The sequence below is a fragment of the Pyricularia pennisetigena genome, assembly GCF_004337985.1.
Source record: "Pyricularia pennisetigena strain Br36 chromosome 7 map unlocalized Pyricularia_pennisetigena_Br36_Scf_7, whole genome shotgun sequence".
NCBI lineage: Eukaryota > Fungi > Ascomycota > Sordariomycetes > Magnaporthales > Pyriculariaceae > Pyricularia > Pyricularia pennisetigena.
Genome location: NW_021940919.1, coordinates 905,398 through 930,158, shown reverse-complemented (window position 1 = coordinate 930,158; position 24,761 = coordinate 905,398). Strand labels below are relative to the sequence as shown.

Below are 24,761 nucleotides of genomic sequence, written 5' to 3'. Positions count from 1 at the left end.
CTATTTACTAAAATTAAATACGATAACATATTAATTATAATGGACAAATTTATTAAATACGCCTATTTTTTACCCTATAAAAAAAGTAGCAACGCCGAAAAAATCGCCTACACATTTTTACGAATAATTGTCAGCAACCACGGATTTCCAAAAAACATTATTACGGATAAAAATAAATTTTTTATATTAAAATTTTGGAAATTTTTAATGGAACAGCTAAAAACCGACTATAAATTATTTACAGTATTCCACCCACAGATAAATGGATAAATAAAACGAATAAACCAAACACTAAAACAATATTTAAAATATTATATAAATTATAAACAGGATAATTGGGTACGGTTATTACCTACAGCATAATTCGTATATAACAATTTAAAAAATGAAAATACCAAAATAACCCCGTTTTATACCAATTACGGATTTAACCCTACGGTATATAAAGAATTAAAAACCACGACTACGGCCCCACGAACCGATAAATAAATAAACGAATTACGAAAACTCCACCAAAAATTCCAACAGGAATTGGAATTTGTACGAAAAAAAATAACCAAATACGTTAACCAATATCGGATAAAGGGATTATCCTTCCAGGAGGGAAATAGCGTTTATTTTATTCGACGCAATATTAAAATATAACGACCAAATAGCAAATTGGATTACAAAAAACTTGGATTTTTTAAAATCGACAAAAAAATTAGCGAAACCAATTATAAACTATTATTACTAAAAATTATAAAAATTTACCCAACGTTCCACGTATTATTATTGGAACCAATACTACCCGGCACCAATATACAAAAAATAATCGAAATCGACGAGGAAGAAATATACGACGTCGAACGAATATTGGACCACAAACGTAACCACGGTAAAATAGAATATTTTATTAAATAGGAAAATTACGGACACGAAAAAAATATTTGGGAACCCCTTAACCACCTCTAAAATTACCAGGAATTATTCCGTTAATATTACCAGGAATTGGATTTGCGAACAAATTAGCCAAAAAAAAAAGGACGACCTAAAAAAGCACCATTTACCATTTCTAAAAACTAAGGATCGACCAGGACTCGAAACTACATTATTAAACGAATTTATAAAAAAACGATTAATATATATTAACAAATTAAAATATACGGACAAAAACAATTTACCGACCGAATATTGCGCAAAAACATTTATCTTATTTAACAAAAAAGGATTTAAAAAACCTATCGGGAAAATCGAATCCCAAACAAAATTGGAATCCGGAAAAAGCGATTCGAATAATATTTTAGGAAAGATTTCGGACGATCGCCGCCGCTCCTCCTATTTTACCTTTTTACGTTCCACGCGATCCAATTCCTCCAAATCGTTAATCCCGCGAAATATAGCTCGCATTATTTTTTTAAACCACAATTTTTTTTGTTTTCGCAAACGGAAAAATTTTAATTGTTTTTCCTAAATCTTTTGCTGTTTTGCCAAAATATTTTTTTCCAAAACCTCCACTTTAATATTAAATTTGGAATACTGCCGACCGATATTACGTAATTGGGTATTCGAAATATTTAATACGTCGCAACCAAAGCGGTTAATACGGAGATATTCGATACAACGAAAAAAGTTTTGCGGTAATATTGCGTAACGCATTATACCGCGAAATTTACAATAAAAATAAAAAGGTATATCCACCGAAAAAGGAAGGAAGGAAGCGAAAAAAATGCGACGACGTTTTGTCGACGAACGACCAAATTTTAATTTGGTTACGCGATTAAATATAACGTAAAAAAGTTAGTAAGGAAAAAATATGGAAATAAAAACAAGGATTAAAGGAATATAAACTATTTAAAAACCAAAAGGATTTGGCCAAAAAAAAGGAGATTTAATATTATAACCAAATAAATTGGGCCAATACCAGTAAAACCAGGCGGGGTCACACCCCTCCTAATAATATTCGACCTGAAAAAACACCGACCGATAGGAAATAAAATTACGTAAGGGAGAAAATTACGTAATACCACGTAATCGCCAAAAAAAGTAATTTTAATGATTTGTAAAACCTCGATTGGGAATTACAAATTAGACAAATTAAAGGAGATTACATTTGGAATATAATTTATATAAGACGCGTTTATTGCCATGTAGATAAATTCGATTTTAGGATTATTTAGCAGTAATTAAATTTTAGTTAACCTCAATATTTACTTGAAAACGATTATAATTTCACCCCAATTATTGAAAACCCCAGTTACCCAGTTAAGACGCTCAGTTGCTTCAACCCACTGTACTTTACCCTAAAAACAGGTTACCCGATACCTTGATCGTAACACGAAAGCTGTTGCTAGTTGCATAACTTGATGTTATTACAAATGACGTAGTTGAAATGCTGCAAATGCGCCGATAAACAATGTAAATATTTGCGAAATAATTTCAAAACTCGGGTGAAAGGTAGAATAGGATCCGAAGACTTGAAACGAACATCGAATACAAAATGTGGAATTCGACAGTATTTGTGGAACAGAATTACTAGGCAATCTTTTCGATGTATTATATTTAGATCTGCATCTAATTTATCAAATATTGCGGTAGGTATTGTTTATTTTTAGTGCTTGAAATTTAATTTTTAAAAGTGGGTATTTACTGTAAGAACTTTTTTAAACAATCATTCATTTGCGTTAATAGATTTGTCAATCATATTAAGCGTATTTCCTATTAATACACTGAGTGTTTTTCTATTGTTATACGAATGAGTAATGCTAGCGAAAAAAATGAAAACATAATTGTTTACTGTTTAAAAATAGTCCAAAGTTAGCCTACAGTCAAAGCCCCAGAGCTGAACGATAAGAATAAAATGTTAGCATAATTAAAAATTGAAAATTTATTCCAGCACTTCGAAAAGATTTATTAATGTTTCGTTACTAGTTGTAAAAGAGAGCACAAAAAAATATAAAGCTTTATAAATTAACAAATATTATTATCCACAAATTTCAACTTGATTGGGAAACGTACGCGTATTCTTTTTATCGCGTTTGGGTTGTGCAAATGGTGCCGAGTTTTCATTATTGGCTTCCCAGCGTGACGATCCTTTGCCTTGCCACCTTGCCAGTTGAAGTGCGGCAATGTATTTGGTGTATTGCGCAGCAAAAAAAAAAAAAAAGAGTATTGACATTTACTTGTTGCGGCAGCTGATTGGAATATTGTGCGAAAAAAGGAAAAGAAAAGAAAAAAGCACTCTTGCATATAAAATACCACTTACTAACGAGTCCATCCAACACACCATACCGCAATTTCATTTCCCTCCCAGGAATCCTGCCTCGTATTTTATCTCGCACCAGCACCCTGATTAGGAGCTGCGGCCTGCATAACAAAGGTCGCTGCCTTTCCCATATCCTGTCAATGTGTAAGGTATGCCTGTCGGATCTGGCTGCCGCCCTTGCAAAAGTTTGATATCTCAAGCGCTTGTTCAAAATTATAACAACTTTTGTATAGACATATTTGTCTAATACTTTCAGCGCCCTCTTAAAGCTGCCCGTAATACCGCCATTTGCGTTTGCAGTCTTTCCATGTGTCGTAGTGTGCTTTAGATCTCCAAAACGACCGTCATTCTACTAAATATGGCTGCGGGATGGTGGTACAGAGATGCCAGCCGGACTTACTTGGGTGTTGCATTGGATCACGGCACTTGTCTCACGTAAAACATAAAATGCGACGGGTGGTTGTTCGCGTCAGGGCCAATTATAAATGTTAAGACAAAGTTGACTTGAGCTTTTTTATTCAGCATGCAGGGGTTAAGATTAACAGTTTTGGTGTGTTCTTGCTTGATCTAATCTGTTCCACAGGCGGCTATAACCGACGCCTAGGCGTTTGGGCCCATGTTTGATCACGCGATACGCAGAGCTTGAGTCGACGGTCCTCGTGCGGACTTGCGACCTAACCGTTTAGCTCTGGCTGCTTTGGTTAGTTTGTCCCAAAACGCAAAGGCCTCGCGATTGTGGCATTGTCAACCCCGCGTCGAACTACAATGTTGTTCATCAGACTTTGTTTGCCCCTAAATCTTCAAAGTCTAGCTTCCTACTGGAGTATCAACATGTGTCAAGACACAAACACAAATCGATCAGCTTCGGGTTTATATATATATAGCTGTGGCTGCTACGAACCTGTAACAGGGGATGGAGGAATAGTGGCTTAGCTGAAGAGTAAACTGGTGATGCATTAACGAACATATTCTGGCAACGGTTTTTTGCAGGGTTAAACGGTGATAATCAGCCCCTGATTATTAGTGCCTTGCTCCCTACAACCGTGGCCACAGAGTCATTCCGGTTCACGAGGACCCAAACATGGTCTATCCGCCGGGCATTTGGGTTTCCGCCGATGATTTTATTACGATTTGATTTGGAGGAGGAACTGGGCGCAAAGTTGTGCAGTTAAAGATTCTTATCAAGCACCTTTCTTTTTTTGCCCCTTTTAACCGGCGATTTACTTTTAATCAAAATGTGCAGGGTGACCATATTCGGAGCAGCGACGGAGACCCGTCTGCCAGCTTTACGCAGGCGCTGCCACGGCTTCCGAGACCGGGGCTTTAGGCTCGCCAACGCAGAACCCGGTTGACCCCACAACACGCGGCTGGCACGGAGGCCCATTTGCTCGGCAGCCGGGTCGGCAACAAGCTCTGAGCGGGGCGCTGTTGCATGGGTCTCTGGCTGCTCGGAGGGGAGGTCCGCGGACAACGTGTCCAGCTGCGCGTTTTTGTTGTTGGACTCGATTGCACGCACATGCGAAGCGATTCTGGAGCGTGCATGTGAGCTTGGCATTGGGGCAACGCAATTTACACTCTGTTGGTGAACCTAATAAACCTAGCAAAATAGTTCAAGCTCCAAGGAATCCCCAAGCCCCGAGCCACTGTGGAACATTAAATGAGACCCCGAGTGTTGGACCTCTGGGTGTCAATGTCGGATGCTACTCGGATAATGCTCGCGCACACCGGAGTGGCGAACCAAGCTTCGACAGACGAACAACTCAGAAATGCATCTGGACTCTTCTCATGCCGTGCTCGACGCCAAGTTCTGGCTGGTAGCTACATATCCTGTTTGCAGACGGTTAGAGGGTTGATCTCATCATCACGACTGCCAAAAGGCCCTTGGGAGAACATCCGAACACTTGTCTGGCTCTCGCGCGAGAGCTTTAAAATTGAGCGTCGGGCTCATTGTGCCTCTTGAGGCTTGGGAGTATTCTCTGGCATACCTCAAAGGCATCATCCGGGCTGATATGAGGCGTCCGACGCTGACTCCCGGTCCGTTTTCTGGCGATCTGAACCAGTATCCGGACATCTTCGAAGAGATGGTCAACTTCCAGATGAATGTCGTCGTCCTCTTCCTGTTGGCTATCGAGTTGATCCCTCTCTTTTATTTCGGCTTGGAGCTGTCGATTTTGCGCTTCCAGCCTCTGGTTTTCTTCTTGTAGCCAGGTTAATTCTTGGTACATCGTATCCAGCGGCACGAGAACCTCTTCCCTGAACATCAGGAGTCGTTTGTCCAGCCATATCCCCGTTGCCAGTAGAACTTTTGCAATAGTTGCCAAGATCTTCTTTTCTAGGATCCAAATCCACTTCATTGCATCATCTGGGCCGTCCTTCCCTTAGTTGCTCTTGCGAATTTCCATAATGTTAGTTTTCTAAGCAAAGACCAAAACAAGACTGGACTGGGACATTCGTCAACTACACCTTTCGGCAGGCGACCAGGTTACTGCTTTCGTAACACGATTGTTTCTTTCAGAATGGCGAGAGGGCTTTTTGCCTGATATCCGACTCACTTCACAAAGTCTGAGCCTCTGTGAAGCCAGAGTTTCCGGACTCTTAAATACGAGCATGTTCCCCAGTTTGCTGTCTCCTAGAACATGTCAGAAGATTGCAGTCAAGAGCGCTCTGTAAGCGAGAAGGGCCAGATTCCATATTCGATCTGACGTGGCATCATAATACACATCGGTCACCTCCGACTGGTTGCATAGTTCCAGGCGGTGAACCCAGGCAAGGCCGTTTGGGCTACAGCAACTCTTTGAGATAAAAGGATTGCCGCCCACCATGGCTATCATGCAGTCAATTTTTTTTTTTTTTTTTCAACAGATTAATTTTCTCGCCAAAAATCTCATCATGGTCACTGGGGCCAGTGGAAGTACAGGTATGCGTTTGCTAGCCTTTTCAGCCGAGGTCGCTAGTGCGTATGAAAAATCCTTCTCGGCACTCACTTGGCCTGCCAAGCCGATCAGCTGCCCACCAAAGTGCTGGATACCAAATCATGCGTGCAGAAACTCAAATTCAGCCTCAGTTCGTTTCCCGGTCCGTCCATTCCTTGGCGCTAAGAACCCTGGAGTTGTGCTTCGTCCGCAACAAGCTGGAGGTTTAATTCCAAAATTCCAGCGAGGAAAAGAAGAAATTTTATCTCTAAACACAACATCCAATCCCATCACGCTAGCCCTATCCCAAACCCTTCTTTAATCATAAACACTTAACAAATGGCTGCTGATGCATGTGCCCAACTTCAGCTTTAGGCTTAGTTTTCCCTTAGTCATTTATACGTTGTTTCTATTTCTATTTTGGGTAATTTTGGTGAGCAGCCGCGTACTGACTAGTAGGTATGTATAATCATTTCGTCCGTAGACAAGCACACTCTTGATCTCCTGCCCTTTTCCTCCTATATATCCCGTCATGTAAAGTCGGTCTTGTCCTTGTAAAAATTGCTTCAGATTTACCAACTTAACCACGTACATTCTTTTGGTACAGACTTTGGTTCAATTTTTTACATTCGTTTGCTTCTTCAGCACGTCGCTCATTTACCTACTCGTACCTAATTACACCATGCAATTCGGCACCTTTTTCGCTGGCGCAGTTGCCATCGCCCTCATCCCGGCCGGCGCCCTTGCGGGAGCTCCCAATCAAAAATGCTTTATTACACTCGACATTGGTAGTGATGTTATCCCCCGAGCCTTCCCTGTCGTGGGAGCGGATTTCAAGCTTGGCGGACTCAGTTGTCAAGCGAATAATCGCTGCCGCCCAGTATGCAGTGACGTTGCTAAAGGGTGGGAGTTGAGGGGAAGATATTTCCCGGACGGGAAAGGGAAAAATGGAGGAGACAGTTTTAAACCTGGTTATCCCGACGGAGAACCTATGCCCGAGAAAACGGTTCAACTCAATGTCGGGCACGGACTGGGAGAAACGCATCAAGTCTAATTTCTATGTACTATCTCCAAAAACTCATCTTGCTGCTGTTTTTTTTTTTTTTTTTTGTAATGTAATTATGTTCAATTGCTGCCGGTTCGGGGCAGGTTAGGTAGATCGTTGTGGAGTTGGGAATCATTTTGACATTTTCAAAGCCGAGAACAGGTTCCCTGGGTCATGGGCTCGTAAGAAGCCGATAATTGTATATTTATCTCGCTGTCGGTAAAATTACTCGCCGCACCACGAGTAAGTTAAACAACGTCCCAGTAGGTCTTCGGGCTTGGCAACTATGTAAAAACGGTCATTTCCGAGTCCCAGCAAAACAAGGCGTATTTAGCGACCAGAGTTTATATTCCCTGTATCGCGGGGAATCTGAGTTGTCAAATACTAAAATAAACCTAGCGCGTGATTTTTCGAGTCGATATTTGGCACACTTTTGAACGGCGTTGCCGTGTTGACCAGGACTTGCTGTCGCTTCTCGATTTCACCAACGAACCGAAATACTTTTTTTTTTTCTTTTTTCGGCGCAGATCTTGTCTTTTTCCAAGCTTGTCTGCAGTGGCTCTCAAATCTGCTGGCTCCTTCAAATCCGTTTAACAGCAATGCTGCGTTGTAATCACCAGGGAGGGTAAGCCCGCATATACTGGCTTTTATTTGGGAGACTGAGGGTTTTCTCTGTATTGTGAATCACAAATGTGAGCCATCGTGATTGCATACTCTCGGCGGCCATTGGCACCCAATCAAGAGATTTTAGCCCGATGGGAAGGGGACCACAGGAGACAATGGTAGACCGAGTGGACCTGCTGGATTTCTTTTTCATCATTATAACCCTTTTAAACCGACTAACGGGAGACAGAAATGTCCACGCTTATATTTCTATGATTTTCTCATAAAACCGGTTCAGCTTTTTTTTTCCTTTTGGTGTTATCCTGTGGATCTTTGTTGTGAATTTATTCTTTCTCAGAACTTCCAATGTGTCAAACCTTCGTCGCTGAGTTGTATTGTAGACTCGATGCTAGAGCTCGGGTGGCGATGAATCCGGCGGGCTGCATATAAGATGGTGGCTTGATTTCCTGTTCTGAGCATTAGAGTGCCATACATCTACAATGCCATACAAGATACTTGGCTTCAGCGGCAGTTGCAACATGAAGATTGCATCATGGGCAGTTATCGGCATGCCTAATCTGGCCTGCATCGGCTCAGACTCGAGGAGCGTAGCTATCAAAGCAGTGTGTCAGTAAATCTAAGCAAATATAAGAGCCCGTTGCGTCTTGAAAAGTCCCATCTGGTATCGTCATATGCCCCATGGAAATACAATCACTGCAAAGATCTTCGGACTCAGGGTTCGGCTAGAATACATTTGCCGACCGCCGCTATGTAGCTGTACATGCCCTAGAACAAGCCAGGCTTTGAATTTCCTCCCCCCCAAGATCGGCTTCTGTCAAAAGACAACGTGCTATTTTTAGGTGGGTGTACATCAGTGAAAGATGGCGGAGAGCATTGAAGGAGTATGATGGGATCGTTTGAGTCTTCTGATAAGGGTCTTTTTTGATAAGAGGATAGCCGCAAAAAGCTGACAACTGCCTGCTTAGTTTGTGGATTGCGATACGATCCAACCAACCAGTTCACCACCTGGACCCACGTCCACCCAAGCTAACGCCTAGGCTGCTGAATAAGAGATACAAGAGGCCACGTAGATGATTCGGCCAAGTATCTGTTAGATATAACCCATTACAAACATCGCAAGCGTTTCTTGGCCGCATAAAACGACGAACGTTTACGCTTGTATTCAATAGACAACCAATACATCAGTCAAAAGGCAGCACATCCAAAAGATAATCCAGAAAACGCTGAATAATCGCCCCCCTTAACGGCAGTTCTATCCATTATGCTCTCAGCTACGCCATCACCAGTCACCATCATAGCATTCGTGACACGGAAGCCCGGCACGACGCTCGAGGACTTCAAGACATACTTTGAGACGAGGCACGCGCCTTGGGTCATTTCCCTCGTCGAGGCGGGCTGCGGAGCCCAAGTCCTGCCCCTGAGCTATGCGCGGTACTACCGTGACGACGGCAAGGCTGCGTCTCTGCCCGTCGGACCGGGAGACTATGACGCCGTGTCCTGCGTGACTTTTCGGGACATGCAGCACCGGGACGAATACCTCGCCGAGATCACCAAGCGCTACGAGGCAATAGGCGCGGACGAGGAGACGTTTATGGATCGCAGCAAGCTCAAGGTCATGACTGGCTCGGATATGACGTGGTGATTGCGGATCTTGACTCAGCTCCGCCAAAAATTTTACCAGCGTTACTAGGGCAGGAAATAATAAAGCCTAATAAAGCCTCCTACACCGAGCCCAGATTCTCCAGTTACCATGATACCGCTGTCGCTACCAGCCATGTCATGTTAAATTCGTTGCAAGGCCATACATACATACATAATGCAGCCGGCGGAACTTGGGGCATCCTCTCATCGTCTCGGCATTGCCATGCAAATTCGTCTTGCTTCTATGCAATAAGGCAATGACATCCTTTCGTGGTAAAACGTGAAAATCGTAGCTCTGCCACTGGGCTATCTATCCCCCCCCCCCATGCAATTAATTGATGGATCCGGTATCGGAATCCGGGTTACCCGACTTGGAAACTCCGCAAGCGATCGGTACAGAGGTTGCATTAATAGGAACAGAGACAAACCACTCCTCACCGCCGAGAAGAGAAAAACATGCACGTTTGGGGAGGAGCTTGGGGGTGGTGGAGAAAGTTCTAGATTTGGGCGGCAAAAAGTGGTCATGAGGAGGACAAGGGGTTTTGCGGGGAGAAGCGCCTAGACCGATCGCTGATATTGCTCGGTACAAGTCTTGGGGGGGTTGTTCTGGCTGAGAGAAGGATTGATCTCTCAAATGAGGTTGGTGGTCTGTCGAGCCCGGTTTCTCTTTTTCTCTTCGTTCTCTATTAATTGATTGCGCATTGTATTGGGCACCTTGGGAAATCTTCGATCGAGTTCTACCGGTCGAGCATCACACCCTTGTACTGAGTGCATCCCCACCAAACAAAGCCAACCCCCACTAAATAACCTGCTGGCTTGTAACCTTCCTGCAGGTACGGAGCAAAAGCGACCGGCGCAATTTGGGCGAGCCACAGAAGCATACGATACGTTGGGGTCGGTGCGTTTTCTCAGTATCTACTACTGAAGGACGACGACGGCTTGCCTTTTCAATCCTCGGCACCGTCAATTGACTTTTCAACTCAAAAAAAAAAAAAAAAAAAAAAAAAATGTTAGGAGCAAAAGTCGCCCGCGCAGCTTCCAGGCTGGCGCTGCTACCCAGTGGTCGCCCAATCACAGGCACCATCCTGACCTCCACCGCCGCCCGCACCATAACCAACAGCGCAAGCAACCTGCGCCCAGACACAAAGGACAAGGACCACCCCAAGACGGCGGGCAGCTACGCGCGGACCGACGCCAGCGTGACGGTCGAGTACCCGGAGGCGCACGAGCTGCCGTCGTCGGCACCCATCAAGGGCGCCGGCCGCGCGGGCGTCAACGTCAAGCCCACGCTGGCCACCTTTTCGCTGCAGGGCAAGGTCGGCGTCGTCACGGGCGGAGCGCGGGGGCTCGGCCTCGTCATGGGCCAGGGCATGGTGGTCAGCGGGGCCGACTTGGCCATTGTCGATCTCAACCTCGACGAGGCGAGGGAGCAGGCGGATGCGATTGTTGAGCAGTTTAGGAGGGAGAATCCCGAGGCGACGAGGTAGGTTTTTTTTTTTTTTTTTTTCCCCTCTCTAAACTACTCAACAGACCTCGTCGAGTGCACACAAAACCAACAACAAGATGCAATGGAAAAACAGGCTACCCAAGGTGACGGCACACTACGCCGATGTGTCGTCGGAAGAGTCGGTCAACGCCTGCATCGACGACGTCCTCGCGCAGCACGGCAAGATCGACAGCCTGGTGACATCTGCCGGCTTCACCGAGAACTTTGAGGCGACGCAGTACCCGATCGACCGGATGCGCAAGCTGTTCGGCGTCAACTTTGACGGCACGTACCTGTTCGCGACGGCGGTGGCCAAGCACCTGATGGCTCGCCAGGCGGCGGGCAGCATGGTCTTCATCGGCAGCATGAGCGGCGCCATCGTCAACGTGCCGCAGCCCCAGGCCCCCTACAACAGCGCCAAGGCCGCCGTGCGCCACCTGGCCGCCAGCCTGGCCGTCGAGTGGGCCCACGCCGGCATCCGCGTCAACTGCATCAGCCCGGGCTACATGCTCACCGCCCTGACCAAGAAGATCCTCGACGACAAGCCCGACCTCAAGAAGAAGTGGACCAGCCTCATCCCCCAGGGCAGGATGGGCGCGCCCGAGGACCTCATGGGTCCCGTGACCTTCCTGCTGTCGGACGCGTCCGTCTACGTCACCGGGGCTGACATCCGTGTCGATGGCGGTTACACTGTCATCTGATGACGGAGAAAGGGGGAGGGGGGTTGGGCCGCGGAGGCTTTCTTGAAGCGGCATGCTTGCCGCGACATAATGCGATAACATCTTGGAAGCGTTCTATTTTCGTCATGCTCTCTACCTCTGGCGTTAGTTTCTGAAGTATTACATCTGTTCTTGTAGACATGAATGGATTTCTAGACTAGAGCAGTACATAATTATTTTCCCTGCCCTGGAAAGAGCCACGTCTCAGCCTCAAAATAGAGAGCAACTATACACGAAGGGTGGGTGGCATAGCAACACCAACGGAAAAGCCAGATCCCTGATCAAAAATAATAAGAATTCCTGAAAAAAAAAAAAAAAAAAAAAACAATTCCTGCAATCGATCCTGCATAATATCTATCTCGGTCTCACAGCCCGCCGTTGTGCAGAGACCCTTTTCTCGGGATACACAAGGTGGGGAGGGAGAAGACGAAAAAGATGCCACTGGCAACCCCTTTTGACGGTTCACGTCGTGCAAAGACACAAAACCACCCACCTGATCGACCCTCTTCTCTCGCTAGATCTGCCTGTTTCTGGTGCGTGGCCCGAAGGACAAAAAAAGACAGAGTTTGAACAACCTGCTATAAAGATGCGAGACACGTCGCCGATTTGGCTCTCCCTCCCCCNCTCCAATGGGTTGGGGGAGTAATACAAGTCGTATACCCTCCCCTGAGGAGCACAATGCCTTTTTTCTCTCTTGTCATCCCCGACGATGGCGTCGTACTCGAAATTTTGCTGGCGTATGCTTGTGATGGGGTGGGTGTGTGGGAGGAGCGAGACAAGTGTAGTGGTAGCGCCCTATTTCCGAATCTCTGAATGTTGACACGCCCTTGTTGAGACTATTTGCCTGCCGGGTCAATTTGACTTTTTTGTGTCTATTTTGTCTATTTCCTACACCGTTTGGGTGCATTCTGCAGGTCCGGAGTTTAGGTTATCGACTGTAGAGTTCCATACTAGTCTAGGGTTTACGTTAGTTTAGCTTACATTCTATACAAAAAAAAAAGTTGTGATGACATGGACGACCGTAAAATTAGGACATGTATGAAGCTAGCAAAGAAAAAAAGCCATACGGATACCTTGCCGGAGCCAAATTCCACGTACAGAGTAGATAATAAATGAGCCGACGGGTGTTGTTTACTTAGTCTTGGGCTTACACGCTACCATTCAAAACTAGCTATTACGCAGCTCTAGATCTAAACCTAAAGACAGAAAAAAAAACCTAGATCTCGTCCGGCTTCTTGATCAATCCCAACACCTCAGCAACCTTGATGGGCTCGACCCAACAGTCCGCCATGAAAGCATACCCCTTGTCGTTTGGATGCAACTCATCCCGAAAGTTGCCAGCGCTGGGGATGTGATCCAACCTGGCCTGGGCATCTCTGACGCCGCCAAAGATCCACCCCACCTTATCCGCTCGTCCGCCGCCGCGAGCCTCTCGAGCCGGGCGACATAGTCCCTGTTCATCGCGCTCACGACCTCGTCGCCCTGCGCGGGGATCATGGTGCTGGCGATGACGACGGCATCGCTAGACGCGGCGGCGCGGACGTCGACGAGCAGGCGCTCGAACTCGCCGTCCCCCTCGCCAAAGTCGCTGGTGCGCTTCGTGCCGACCATGAAGACGTTGGCTACTCTTTCCAGCTCCGTCGCGAGCCGCTTGCGGTAGCCGTCGGTGTTGGTCGCGCCCACGTGGAGTCGCCCAGCGCCATGATGCGGAGGACCGCGCCGTCCGCAGGCCCCGGTGGCTTCTTGGCCGGGCACGAGGCCGACAGCCACGGTGTCGCTGCGAGGAGCCCCAGGAGGAGGGTTTGGAGATTCATGTTGCCTCCGTTCTTTGTGGGAGGGGGCAGCTGTGGTCTGTAGGGAGGTTGTCATCAAAGCCAAAGGCGGTATTTGGTATCTACGAGACTGGCAATGATGCGGCCTGGCCCTGCATAGCTTCCTTGCGAGGTCGACCCTCGGGAGAAGGCAAGCAATGCTACTATTCTATATACACCCATCTTTTGGTGCTAAAATGCGCATTCTGGCGGCACACAGAAGGATTCCTTGGATCAAGGGAATCAGCTTTGCAGTGTTGATGAGGCACGGTCGGGCTGGCAGGGGATTGATTATCCAGATGAGCTGCACTGCGTGCTTCTGATGGTCGTGCCTAAATGGCCTTATGCCTGACTGTCTAAATCCTGAAAATTGGGGGCCAAAGGAAGCTGACAGCTTCTTTCCAGAAAGGAGGCTATGGTTTGCTTGGCAAGTAAAGTGATTGGATGATGGACGATGCTGAACCCCACGGTCCCGAATTCCTGTTCGGGGCTACCCGTTCCCAAAACAAATTAGAAATCGAGATGGGACGAACGCAAGTTAGAGTTACAGTAAGCTGTTTTGGTGTTTGTTTCCACGACTGTATCAAGCAAAACACGTGAGTGTAAGAACATTTTCTTCTATGCTTACCTATTGCGTCAGTGGGTTCAGAGACTCTGCGGGAGAAAAAGAAAACAGCAAAAGATCTGACCGGATTCCAAGTAACCGTAGGTGTTCCCGCGTCGGCACTAGATATGACACGATAATCTACACCGCCACCAAATTTTTTTTTTCTCTCTCGCGAGACATGCATGACACCTCCCTATCGCCGATGACAACACAGCACAGATATGAATCTCCCGGGACTGTGGGTGATTTTGTTTTGGGTTAATTTCCCACGCGAGAGGGGGGGAGAAGAGCGATTTTCTTTTTCTTTTCTTTTTCTCCTGAATCAGACGGCACGCCCATGCAGTCCCATGGTGTCTCTTTTTGTCGAATCCAGAACCCAAGGGAGAGATTTGAAAGGCCTGCCACAAGGAAGTACGACTGTACATGAGGTGCATGAGTAGCTAATCAGAATGTATGGGGTTGTTCAAAACTAATTTCATACATGTCTACTTCTTTCGTTTCTATCTTTTTTTTTTTTTTTTCTCTCTAGTCTCGCCCGGCGCGACGTGTACAATAGTTCGATATCGACGCCCTTTTTCTTTCACGTCGCACGGCAAAGGCACTCATTCACTGGATACCAAAGTGGCAAGCCACTCGCACTTCAAGTTTCAGCCCGGGCTATGGGGGCGTGGGAAGAGGGCCCAAGGTTCGAGTTGGTTGTGTTGTGTTGCTTTGTATGGCCACTACGTAAACGGTATGAACCAAGTACCCAATAATGTTTTGATGTTTTTTCTGTTTTGCCCTTTACGCGCCATTACTCGGCAACCCCATATTCCTGCCATAATTATCAAATGCCGGTAACCGGAGAAGAACAAAATAATAATAAAATATTGCATGGCTTGCAGTGAGGTTTGGGGAACATGGGTAAAGAGAAAACGTGGAGTGCAAGGAATGGGGTTGTTTGAGTTGATCGTTGGTCAGTTTGTTCGTTGGTAAATGGTTTTGTCGTCCATCGTCATAACCTACGCGCGTCTGATTTCTTTTCATTTTCTTCGGTAAAATTGGTGTTTTTTTTTTTTTTTTTTTTTTTTTTTTTTTTTTTTTTTTTTTTTCTCCCTCATAAATCCATCCCCCGGTAGTGGTTTTCTTGTCGCCCGTTGTTCTTGTTATTTATTGGTGGAAGTCACTTTTGCGGTTTCGGGCTAGACTGGACAGGACCGGACTAGTCAATTGGCAATTATTTCCTGCTGGACTCGTTGGGATTGATGACGCCAGAGGGGTCGATCTTGCCCCGCCTGGGCAGTACACAAAACGAAGAGCGGGTGTGGAAGCCGGAGGATTGGAGCTCTAGGCGTCAAACCATGGGTCATTCAGAAGGTCTACACCGCCCCACAACAGGTGAGGCGCATCGCTAGTTCCAGAGGTTTAAGGTGTGGTTGCACAAGCATGTCTATTTCTGAGGACAAATTCCCGTGTTTTTTTCTTTTTCTTTTCCTTTTTGATTATTTTTTAACCACTGTAAATTTAACACCAGCGGGCAGCGGGGCATATATGCACTATTACCAAGTACTCGACATATAATCGCTTGTCCGTTATAGCGAGGGTGAGAATTGAAGTAAAAAAGAAATTTCAACAAAGTAGTTTTGTGCCTCCTCGCACTCCGTATAGATAGATACCCATGCAATTGATGCCTGTGACTTTGTACGCCCCCGCGTCTGATTCCCCAGATTCGATGGTTTGGTCAGTTCCAATTTCAAAAGAATCTAGCTTGGTTGCCTTATCCACTCGAGGCTTGCAGGCAGGCGTATGTTGGGCATGAACCGGCATTGACTCCATTCACCTTGCCTGCCGGTTGACCTTGCCTGCCAATAGACCTTGCTGTAATGACGATGGACGTGGTGGTACGGATCGGTACCTGAAAGGTGGTTAACTAAGCAAGAAAAAACCCCCAACCGTTTGGACGGTTCTTCGGATGACGGATCATGGTCCCCGGCCGGGAGTGTGTCGTCTCATCAATATCTTATTTCCTATGTTACCTTACAAAACTTAGCCTAGCAACCGGATAGTATGGATGGTGACAAATATCGGTCGGGCTGGTTGAGGTGGGTACAGGTTTTTTTTTTTTTTTTTTTTTTTTTTTTTTTTTTTGGTTTGCAGGTAATTATCTGCCGGTCCCCGAACCCCCCTTGGGACCCACCCATCCCTAGCGACTTGCTATTCTCGTTGGAAACTGCTCTGGTTGAATTGGGGGCAGGCTTTACTTTGCTTCCACATGATATTCTGAGGGGCAAAAAGGTGCTTTTTTCAGCTTGTTTTCACGGTCAAGTACAATGTCAAAAACCCGCCCGTTCATGCCAGATACTGACTGGGCTGTAGTGCTTGCTTACCTTGATTGGGTGCGCTCAAAGTCCCAAATCGGTAACTACTGGTCAAAGCCTACCCTCCGTGGCATATTTCCTTGCGTCTAAATGTGGGGCATCTGCTCTGGGCTGAACCTGGTTGATGTTTCTTTCTTTTCCTGCTGCTCTAATCATCTCTCGTTTTCTGTTTTTTTTTTTTTTTTTCTTTGCTGAATCTGTCATATTTTCCACTTGCTTTCGCTCAACTGTGAGAGCGCGAGGCATGTTCGACATGCGTAAGTGGCTCAAGTTTATGTTTCTCTTGTTGTCTCAAGGGTAGGGGTCACTACCATCCTTCCCGCTTTACCGCGCTCCTTCCATTTATCTGGCCATTCAGCGACCCGTCCATCAAGGTCAACCAATCTAGGAATTTTTATTCGTTTATTTTTTTTTCCATCGTCCATTTCTTTGCTTTCTCTCACTGGCGTCGCTGCCCATGGGGAACATGGTCGCAAAAGGGCAGGTTGGTATGGTAGTAGTGTATCTTGTATCTCTTACCCATGTATCTTGGATTTTGTCTATCTGCCGGATGGTGTGCCACACTTCAACATTGATTGAGCCTCCCGCACTCGACCATCGCTCGTCGCCCAGCATGTTTTTGCGGTGAGCAACGGTTGTTGACCATCGAAACTTTAATGCGCGCGGGAATCTGAGCAAGCGTCTCTGTTCGTTCGGCCCTTTTGGCGAATAATTGTTTCACTGATCTCTTTGCTCGGCCGTGTCGTCAGGTTTCAACTCGAACGAACAGCTATGTTGACAGGCCTGGTTGGTTGGGCTTGACAGATTCTGATGGGCAGGCAAAAATCTCCAGACCACCTGCGGTTGGTTTACTGCGCTTGTACATGCGCAACACAAACTACTATCCACCGAGACAGCATGGATGGTAATAACATGGCCCAGCCTTGAGCATCTATGCTTTTGTGGGCTTGATAGGTTGGAATGTCGCCCACGGAAAGGTGTCCCCTCAAGAAATGGCAAAACGGCCACTTCCAATTCGCCGGTGCGGGCGAGGGTTAACACTATCCGCCAGCACACACACAGGGGAAAAAAAAAATGAACAAGAAAAAGCAATTACAGAACGGTCGCATCCTCCGCTCTCGTTTTTGACGTATCACTCTCTTGGTATTTGCCAAACGTCTCGCAACCTTCTCCCCTTCTCGCAACGATGAGTTGTTTCTGTATCTTTTTTTCGCTCTTTTGTGCCCCCCACGGTCGCGGGGTTCTGTTGTAGCCACTTGCCATCTTGGCACGTGTTCCGAACCCCGTGGGCCTTTCAAGCCAACACTCAAATCACTCACTCACATTCCTCTTCTCTGTTTTTCTGTCCTTACCGAGGCGAGGGTTAGGCAGATAGACAAACATAACACGCGCCAAATATCCATCAAGGGGTGTGTGTGCATAGATGGACATGAGAGAGAGAGAGCCTTGCCCACGCAAATGTCACCCGTTTTGCTTCGGGGCTAAAAGCCGAAGCCCAGCAAACGCCACCTCTAGGATATGGCTTCCATTTTATTTGCATGTCCTGGCCTGCCTGGGTGCAGCTACGGGTACATGGTTGATAAACAACCCCCGGCCCACGGGCACCATTCACGAAATTCCCGCTAATGTTTCCATGTCCGGGAGCCCCCCTGCTACCACCGGACGATACAAAGATACCCGATGCTTGTTTGTCTTGCACACCATGCTTGATCGAAGGGGGGTGTGCAAAGTTCCAAATTCAGCTCTGACAGCGGCAATACCCCCCCTTGCCCTATAATCCCTTGGGACTTTCAGCCCAGTTATTGCTTGCTTCCCTGTCCTACCCCGTATATCATCATCGTCTAGCCGTCTGTCTCGTGTGCCCCAGGTCTTGAATTTACGACTGGTCTTGGGTTTTTGTTTTCTCTTTGTTTTTATCAAGCTCCTGCGCCGCCCGCGACTGGAATACATATGGTTGCTTTCCTCGGTGCTTCACCAAGCAACCTGAACTGTCTGTCTGTCTGTCTGTCTCTCTGTCACACATCAGCGCCTCCCCCCGTACGCTTGCAAACGACGGGCCTGCTGCGCGGCTTGGTACCACGGACTTGTCATCCTTTCGGCACTGTCCGATGACACCAGCCTGGCGTCAGCCGTATCAGTACTCATACCCACGAGACCTCATCCATACCACAGAAGATCAGTCCTCGGTCTTTGCGCCCAGAAGGGAAACTTGTTGTTCTGACGCTTGATGCCTAAAATTTCTGAAAAAGGTTGGTTACACAGTGCCCCCCAACGCCACATGCTCAGTCATCGCGTCTTGATTCACCGGGCTGACATGATGGCGTAGACTCTACGCTATACATATAAGGTCTAAAAAGGTTTGTGCTCGCGCGTGTCCTCTTTCTGCCCAGCAGTCTTTTCAGTGTCAACGGCTGACATGGTCATGATACACCAGCCATCACACTCGAAGAGCAGAAGACTTTTGGTGGCAGGCTGTGAGCAGTAGCGGCAGCATATATCACTGCCAAGGTATGCATAGTCCAGTCCTAGGATCAGGAAGAAAAAAAAAGCTGGCAGTATCTGGTTAACAAGTTCACCTCAGATGAACACAAGCGTGGGTACAGACAACTCGGAGGATAGTGCCCACTCGCCGGACACTTCCCCAGTTGCATCGCCAGCTTCAGATGCTGGCAGCATCACTACGGTTGCATCTTCAAACACGGCGTCTTCGACATCGTCCCATACAATCACTGCCTGCGATGCAAGTGAAACTTCGGTTCCGATCCGCGCCACTCAGAAGAACAGGCGATCCGTCTCGGTCAAGACCAAAAAGTCAAAGGTGCGCATGCATCTGTCGCCGTCTTCCAAGAGACCATCCCCCGAAAGGTCAATCCTCAAAAAGAAGAGCGACCCTGCGCCGCCCCCTTTGGACCCCCGAGCATTCCCCAGGCTGTCACCCAGTCAACTCCCGGAGAACGCTATCGACGATGATGATGAGGAAGAGGAAGACATGCTCCCTCCAGCGTCCCTTATTGCGGTCCTTCCAGTAAAGTCGAAGCCCGGATCCAGGGGCTCTTCCACCTCGGGGAATATGAGGCTCCCACGGCATCCCAGAAACCTCAACTATAAAGGACAGGACCAGTGGCAAAAAGTGCCTGAACGGGCGCCCAATCGCCCTTCCAACCCCAGACATGATCAAGGGTTACAAATCGACTTGGCCGGTGAAGCCCATGCGGTCGGCCGATTACTTCGCACACAGTCGGATACAACAGTGCCTGGCCTGAGAAATGCTCAAGCCCCGCCAGTGCCAGCCAATGGCCTGCACATATATGGAAGCAATCCAAGCTGCAACCCAACAGGTAATAATATTCTCCCCTTCTCCCGACAACCGTCGTCAAGATCGCAACCCGTTGAGTACGACGCCGATAAACCGCTGCTGCGTGTTGTCGGATTTGAGTATTCGCCGAAGCGGTCGCTGTCGGATCCAGAGTTCCGCTCGTCCCTTGTCGTCGAAGCTATGACGCGGTCCCCCGCTATAATTACGGACGAAGTCCCCAGGCCGCTCTTCGAGCTCGCTCCAGGATGGGGTGAGCAGCCTCGCAAGGCACCTCCATCGCCCGCCGAGTCCGATATGCGAAGGGCTGCCAAGAGCCAGGCCGGCCAGTTCGGGGAGGTCACCATGACTCCTTTCCGCGGTAAGAGACGAGCGCGCGATTCGGTTTCGTCTGGCAGTGTGGACGAGCTCTACCTGGCGTCCGAGCGGGCGGCAATGAGGTTCGACACACCTGCCGTCCCTTTTATTTCTTTTGTTTTTTTTTTCTTTGAATTGGTGATATTTCTTCTTGCTTTTTTCTTGCTTTGCTTCTTTGCTCTCTTCATTTTCCTAGAAAGTCCAAATCTTTTTCAGGGATGAGCTCAAAACCCAGCAGAAAAAAAAAAGGTGCAATTCAACGAAAATGGTGGTTCTTAGTTTTCGCTAACAGGTTAATCTTCTCGGCCCTGCCCAACAGGTTTTCCGCTGAAAGAGATGGGTCCTCTCCCTGCGGACCTCGACCGTCGTCCGCTTGGCGAAGGCTGGGCTTGGCCGCAGGCGGCGCCGGCGGATGGCCCTTCGAGAAGCTCCGCGAATCACTGCCCAGACCCAAGACGGCAACGGGGACGACGACCACCACCACCTCCTCCTGGGTCGGCGATGAAAAGCAGAGGCCCGTCATCACCAGAGCAGCCACTCCGCTCGACTGGCGACCTTCCACCGCTGCAGACAGCCACCACCACCACCACCACCTCTCACGCAAGTTCAGAGAGGGCGGCTTCCACGACCGAGTTGCCCACGGCGCAACCAAGATCGGCTCGCTGTACCGCCGGTTACTTTCCGCCCGCCGCCAGGAGCAGCACTAGCCATGGCAGTGGCTCCTTGATCCGCTCCGCTGAACGGAGCCCCATTAGTCCTCTAGAGCCCATCCCCGAGGTGCAGTCCAGCCTGCCCTCATCTTCCAACGTTCGGATCAAATGGGCCGACGAGCAGCGCGAATCAGTTGAGGATCAGGAACAGGGCGAGCAGGCGAGGGAACAAACATGCGCCAAGTCAGACTCTATCAAGCCAGACCAAGAGTTACAGAGCTCAACCTCTGCCCCCGACACTACCACGGCATCCCGACGCCCCTCGAGGCCATTTACGATTGATAGGAGCGGGAGGAGGCCCTCGGGCGGGCTCGTCGCCAGATCAATCGCCGAGGTCCAAATCGCCGAGCCGCGAGGGACCAAGTTCGGGCCCTTGCCGACCGCCGCCACGCTCCTCCGGCCCGTCGCGCCGCCCGCCTCCACGGCGTCGTCCGAAGCAGCCGCGACACCGACGACAACGACATCTTCCACCTCTCCCGCCTACACCTTTGATAGCATGAACCCGCTCCCGGCGCTGAAGCGGGCAATGTCGGATCTACTTCCGAGCAGGCCGACGCACGCCTACGACGCGCTGCTCGACAACTACGCGCCCGAGCAGCCCTTTCGCATCCAGTGGCGTCGCGGCAGCGTCGACGGCCAGCCAATGCCCGAGACCACGTACATGGCATCGCCGCCCATCCGGTCGAGACGCGGCTCCGCCTCCACGCTCCCCTTGTCGCTGGAGCCCACCACCAGCGCCGTGGCTGCTGGTCCGCTGCCTGGCGCATCGCACCCGGCCCGACAGTATACGACCGAGTCCAGGGTCATTGGGTGGCTCAGCCAGCAACACTAGCTTGTGGTTTTTTTTATTTTCCTTGTTTCACACCCCCCGGATATTTGGACATCAAGAGTTGTGCCGAAAAAAAGAGAAGAAAAAAAAAAAACAATTAAAAGTTCTGAAATTCACTCCGGGGTGGGAACCATGTATCACTAACGCCAGCGCCTTAGCTCGAGGTACTGTATGGTCTTGTTCTTTCTTTTTACTTTTTCCATTTTCTTGTACCCCCTTTTTGGGCGCACTTTTTTTTCTTCTTTTCATATTTTCCGATCTGACCCCTTTTCGGTTTTCCTTTTGACCATGTTTCATAACCGACTAATGCTTATCCACTCTTGAGCCCTTTTTTTTTTTTTTGTTTCGTTCTATTCTTTCATTTCGCATCATAGTCCCGATCTGTGTTTGTTTCTTCTCTTCCCAGCTTTGCCAGCCGGCGACCCTTTTCTTTTTTCCCTCTAAAACTAATTCCTGGGAAGGCCCCTGTGACGATCCTGGACCCTGATGATCACCCCTTCTTTTGCATCTTTTCTGAGATGATGCACTGTACTCTTTTCCTTCCTTTTCTAATTCTCTCGATTTTCTTTTTGTAGAGCCCATGCTCACTCAGCACACCCCAGCGAGGAGCAGCTTGGGAAAAAGATGGGCTCACTTTATGGCTTATGAAGACAGGAGGGACGTGATTCTTTTCTCCCTAGGGAGTGCATGGGGGAGGCTTTGTGCTCTCCTTGTTTGTCAGAATGGTGATTGGTGGGATAATCATGGATGATATACGATTTCCATCTTAGTTGATGTGTGGAACAATCTCGTTCTTTCTTTCTCTTTCCTTTGTCTCAGCTTTTTTTTTTCCTTTTTCTACGGATCGAGATTATAGGATTTATACCAGAGGACTCGAGGGCTCCTGGCCCTGCTGAGGATTTTCGGAAACTCTGTTGTGTTGGTCTTTATGATACCTGGATGGTTCCGCTGTCGCTAATCCTGTTTTGTTTCTCATTTTCCATGTAATAAATCTCGTTTTCCAGCCTTGGATATAACTTATCTCATCAGCTTAGATAGGGCTTATTTTTTCACGGCCCGAGTTTTCCCTTTTCCTAGTGAGATACCGGTATCTATACCAGACCCATAGATATTTCCAATGATTTAATGACAATTCTTTTGTGTTCCCCCATGCTGACATGTCCGATACGAATGTATCATGTTGACAATGAACCGTGATAGTTGCGACAGCCGCACGAGGCTGGCAAAACTAACTAACCAGACGCTAGCCTCGACGATCCCCGGGAGAAATATCGTACGATCCGCCCAATCTAGTCGATCTGTCCCTTCAACTAAGCAAGGTCTTGCTTCTTTTTTTGACAGCATTTGCCGGCCGTGTGATGATTGCCGGCAAAGCGAGACGTCACAATAAAAACCAACCCCCCCCCCCCCCCAAAGTTCCTGCATCATTGTTTGTGCTTGCCGGCGGCAAAGAAAGAAAGAAAAAAAGACCCTTGGTTTACCGAGCTGAACTTGACCTAGCTAACGGGAAGCCACATAGAGATTAAATGGGACCGAGAAGAAGTCTTTTTTTTTTGCTCTTTTCTTTCTCAAAGCCCCCGATTCGATACTTGCTTATACATTGCCCTGGGGCGGGGAAACATTATGTGAGGCGTCGGGTTTAGGCATCCAACCAATACCTACCATTTACCACATCAACCCTCGACAGAAAAGGGGGTGGACGTTACGCAAGTCAATCTCCTCCTGGCAGGCGTTACTGTGCGGTTCTATACAGGGGTGTTTGGGTGGGGGGTTGTGTTCGAAAGGACGAACGAGAAGAACACGAGCAGCTGCACGATTGGGTGGCGGACGAGGGCGAAGCAAACCAACCACCCCAGAGCCAGGAAAGAAAATCCCCGAGATTTTGAGACTCTGCTGTGTACGGTAAAAGTGCACAGTACATTAGATTTGAGAAGACGACGCCATGTAGAGATTGTCGAGAGCATGGCTTGATCTCTGATCTTCCCACCCCGAAGGAGAAAGGCGCAACAAGAGAAGAGATGGAAAGCAAAAAGGTGAGGAAAAGAAGACGCATGGCCCTGCCCAACACAGCCCGCCACCGCCTCTGAGCTTTTGTCTCGTGAGACCGGTGAGGATCGCAATCAGGCATCCGTATACCGATGATCAGTTTTTCTCCCGAGCGAATTATGAGCAACATATCTTTTTTTTTCCTTTCTCGGATACGCCGAAGTTCTACCATTTAGGGAACAAAGAGAGGGGGCGTGTGCAGACTAGCAAACGGCAAACACGTTGTGAGCCCTCTTTGGTGGCGGTCAGGGAGAGGCAGGTTGCCAAGCACCGAGCAGCAAGCCAGGAAGGAGACGAGGGCGTGAATAAAAGAAGAATAAAACAAAAACAAAATAAAAAAAAGAGCATCCCAAAAACTCACAGCAAATAACCGAAACCATAATGGAAAACTGCCGGCTTCGAGGCTTCCGGTACACCCGCCTTACTCCCACCACGCCTTGGCTTGCATGGCGGAACGCAACCCCGGTACAGGGGGGGGGGTTGGTGGTGAATTTGCACCTTACAGGATACCCTAGACCGACTTTATGCTCGGTTGACAAAAGTATATTATTCGCTGCGCCAGATACTATGGGGAAACAAGCGTCGGTTGCAGGAGTGTCCAAAGATAAAAGAAAAGGATGTGAGCGTGACATTTTTCAGCAGCTTGCAATTGCCATGTCCAGGATTTGCGGGTGCGCTTGTTCGATGTGGCAAGGTCGATAAAACCCTCCTATGGCAAATTTGTCTATGTCGTTGAGATAGGATGCTGCACGTCAAAAACTTGTGCCCAAACTCGCCGCCATCTGGCATGGCGCTAACACTCACACAAAATACCAATAGCTGGGCTCGAGTGAGACGGGGGGCGTACGGGTAGTAAAAGGGGACCTCTGACTCTAAGGGACGTCATTAACAGGGGAGCCTCGAGACTAACGACAAGGGCCCACGTCCTTGGCTCTAGCTTCTTTCCACCATGAGGATCACAGGAGCAGGAGCTGTAGGGATAAGAATGTCTTTCTCTTCCTCTGTTTCTTTTTTTTTCTATTTTTGTTTCCCACTCCAAACGAATGTACGTGCTAGAAAA

General features: G+C 48.0%; 7 protein-coding genes across 7 annotated transcripts; 4 read left to right on the top strand and 3 right to left on the bottom strand.

Annotated features, from left to right (window-relative positions):
- Positions 1 to 5,010: 5,010 nt before the first annotated feature.
- PpBr36_09896 (uncharacterized protein) lies at positions 5,011 to 5,448 on the top strand (the record flags this gene model as incomplete). The annotated part of the gene is made up of 2 exons (XM_029897015.1): positions 5,011 to 5,058; positions 5,122 to 5,448. 2 exons carry the CDS (start codon positions 5,011 to 5,013, stop codon positions 5,446 to 5,448), a joined length of 375 nt encoding a protein of 124 aa, XP_029745391.1.
- On the bottom strand, positions 5,170 to 5,598 carry PpBr36_09895 (uncharacterized protein; the record flags this gene model as incomplete). The annotated part of the gene is made up of 1 exon (XM_029897014.1): positions 5,170 to 5,598. One exon carries the CDS (start codon positions 5,596 to 5,598, stop codon positions 5,170 to 5,172), a length of 429 nt encoding a protein of 142 aa, XP_029745394.1.
- Positions 5,599 to 9,086: 3,488 nt separating this feature from the next.
- On the top strand, positions 9,087 to 9,467 carry PpBr36_09894 (uncharacterized protein; the record flags this gene model as incomplete). Its single annotated transcript, XM_029897013.1, has 1 exon — positions 9,087 to 9,467. One exon carries the CDS (start codon positions 9,087 to 9,089, stop codon positions 9,465 to 9,467), a length of 381 nt encoding a protein of 126 aa, XP_029745393.1.
- Positions 9,468 to 10,473: 1,006 nt separating this feature from the next.
- PpBr36_09893 (uncharacterized protein) lies at positions 10,474 to 11,653 on the top strand (the record flags this gene model as incomplete). The annotated part of the gene is made up of 2 exons (XM_029897012.1): positions 10,474 to 10,949; positions 11,047 to 11,653. The coding sequence occupies 2 exons, from the start codon at positions 10,474 to 10,476 to the stop codon at positions 11,651 to 11,653; spliced, it is 1,083 nt and encodes a 360-aa protein (XP_029745396.1).
- Positions 11,654 to 12,887: 1,234 nt separating this feature from the next.
- On the bottom strand, positions 12,888 to 13,540 carry PpBr36_09892 (uncharacterized protein; the record flags this gene model as incomplete). Its single annotated transcript, XM_029897011.1, has 2 exons — positions 12,888 to 13,014; positions 13,074 to 13,540. 2 exons carry the CDS (start codon positions 13,538 to 13,540, stop codon positions 12,888 to 12,890), a joined length of 594 nt encoding a protein of 197 aa, XP_029745395.1.
- Positions 13,541 to 17,848: 4,308 nt separating this feature from the next.
- PpBr36_09891 (uncharacterized protein) lies at positions 17,849 to 17,986 on the bottom strand (the record flags this gene model as incomplete). Its single annotated transcript, XM_029897010.1, has 1 exon — positions 17,849 to 17,986. One exon carries the CDS (start codon positions 17,984 to 17,986, stop codon positions 17,849 to 17,851), a length of 138 nt encoding a protein of 45 aa, XP_029745398.1.
- Positions 17,987 to 19,027: 1,041 nt separating this feature from the next.
- PpBr36_09890 (uncharacterized protein) lies at positions 19,028 to 21,658 on the top strand (the record flags this gene model as incomplete). Its single annotated transcript, XM_029897009.1, has 3 exons — positions 19,028 to 20,199; positions 20,409 to 20,789; positions 20,812 to 21,658. The coding sequence occupies 3 exons, from the start codon at positions 19,028 to 19,030 to the stop codon at positions 21,656 to 21,658; spliced, it is 2,400 nt and encodes a 799-aa protein (XP_029745397.1).
- Between the last annotated feature and the right edge of the window lie 3,103 nt (positions 21,659 to 24,761).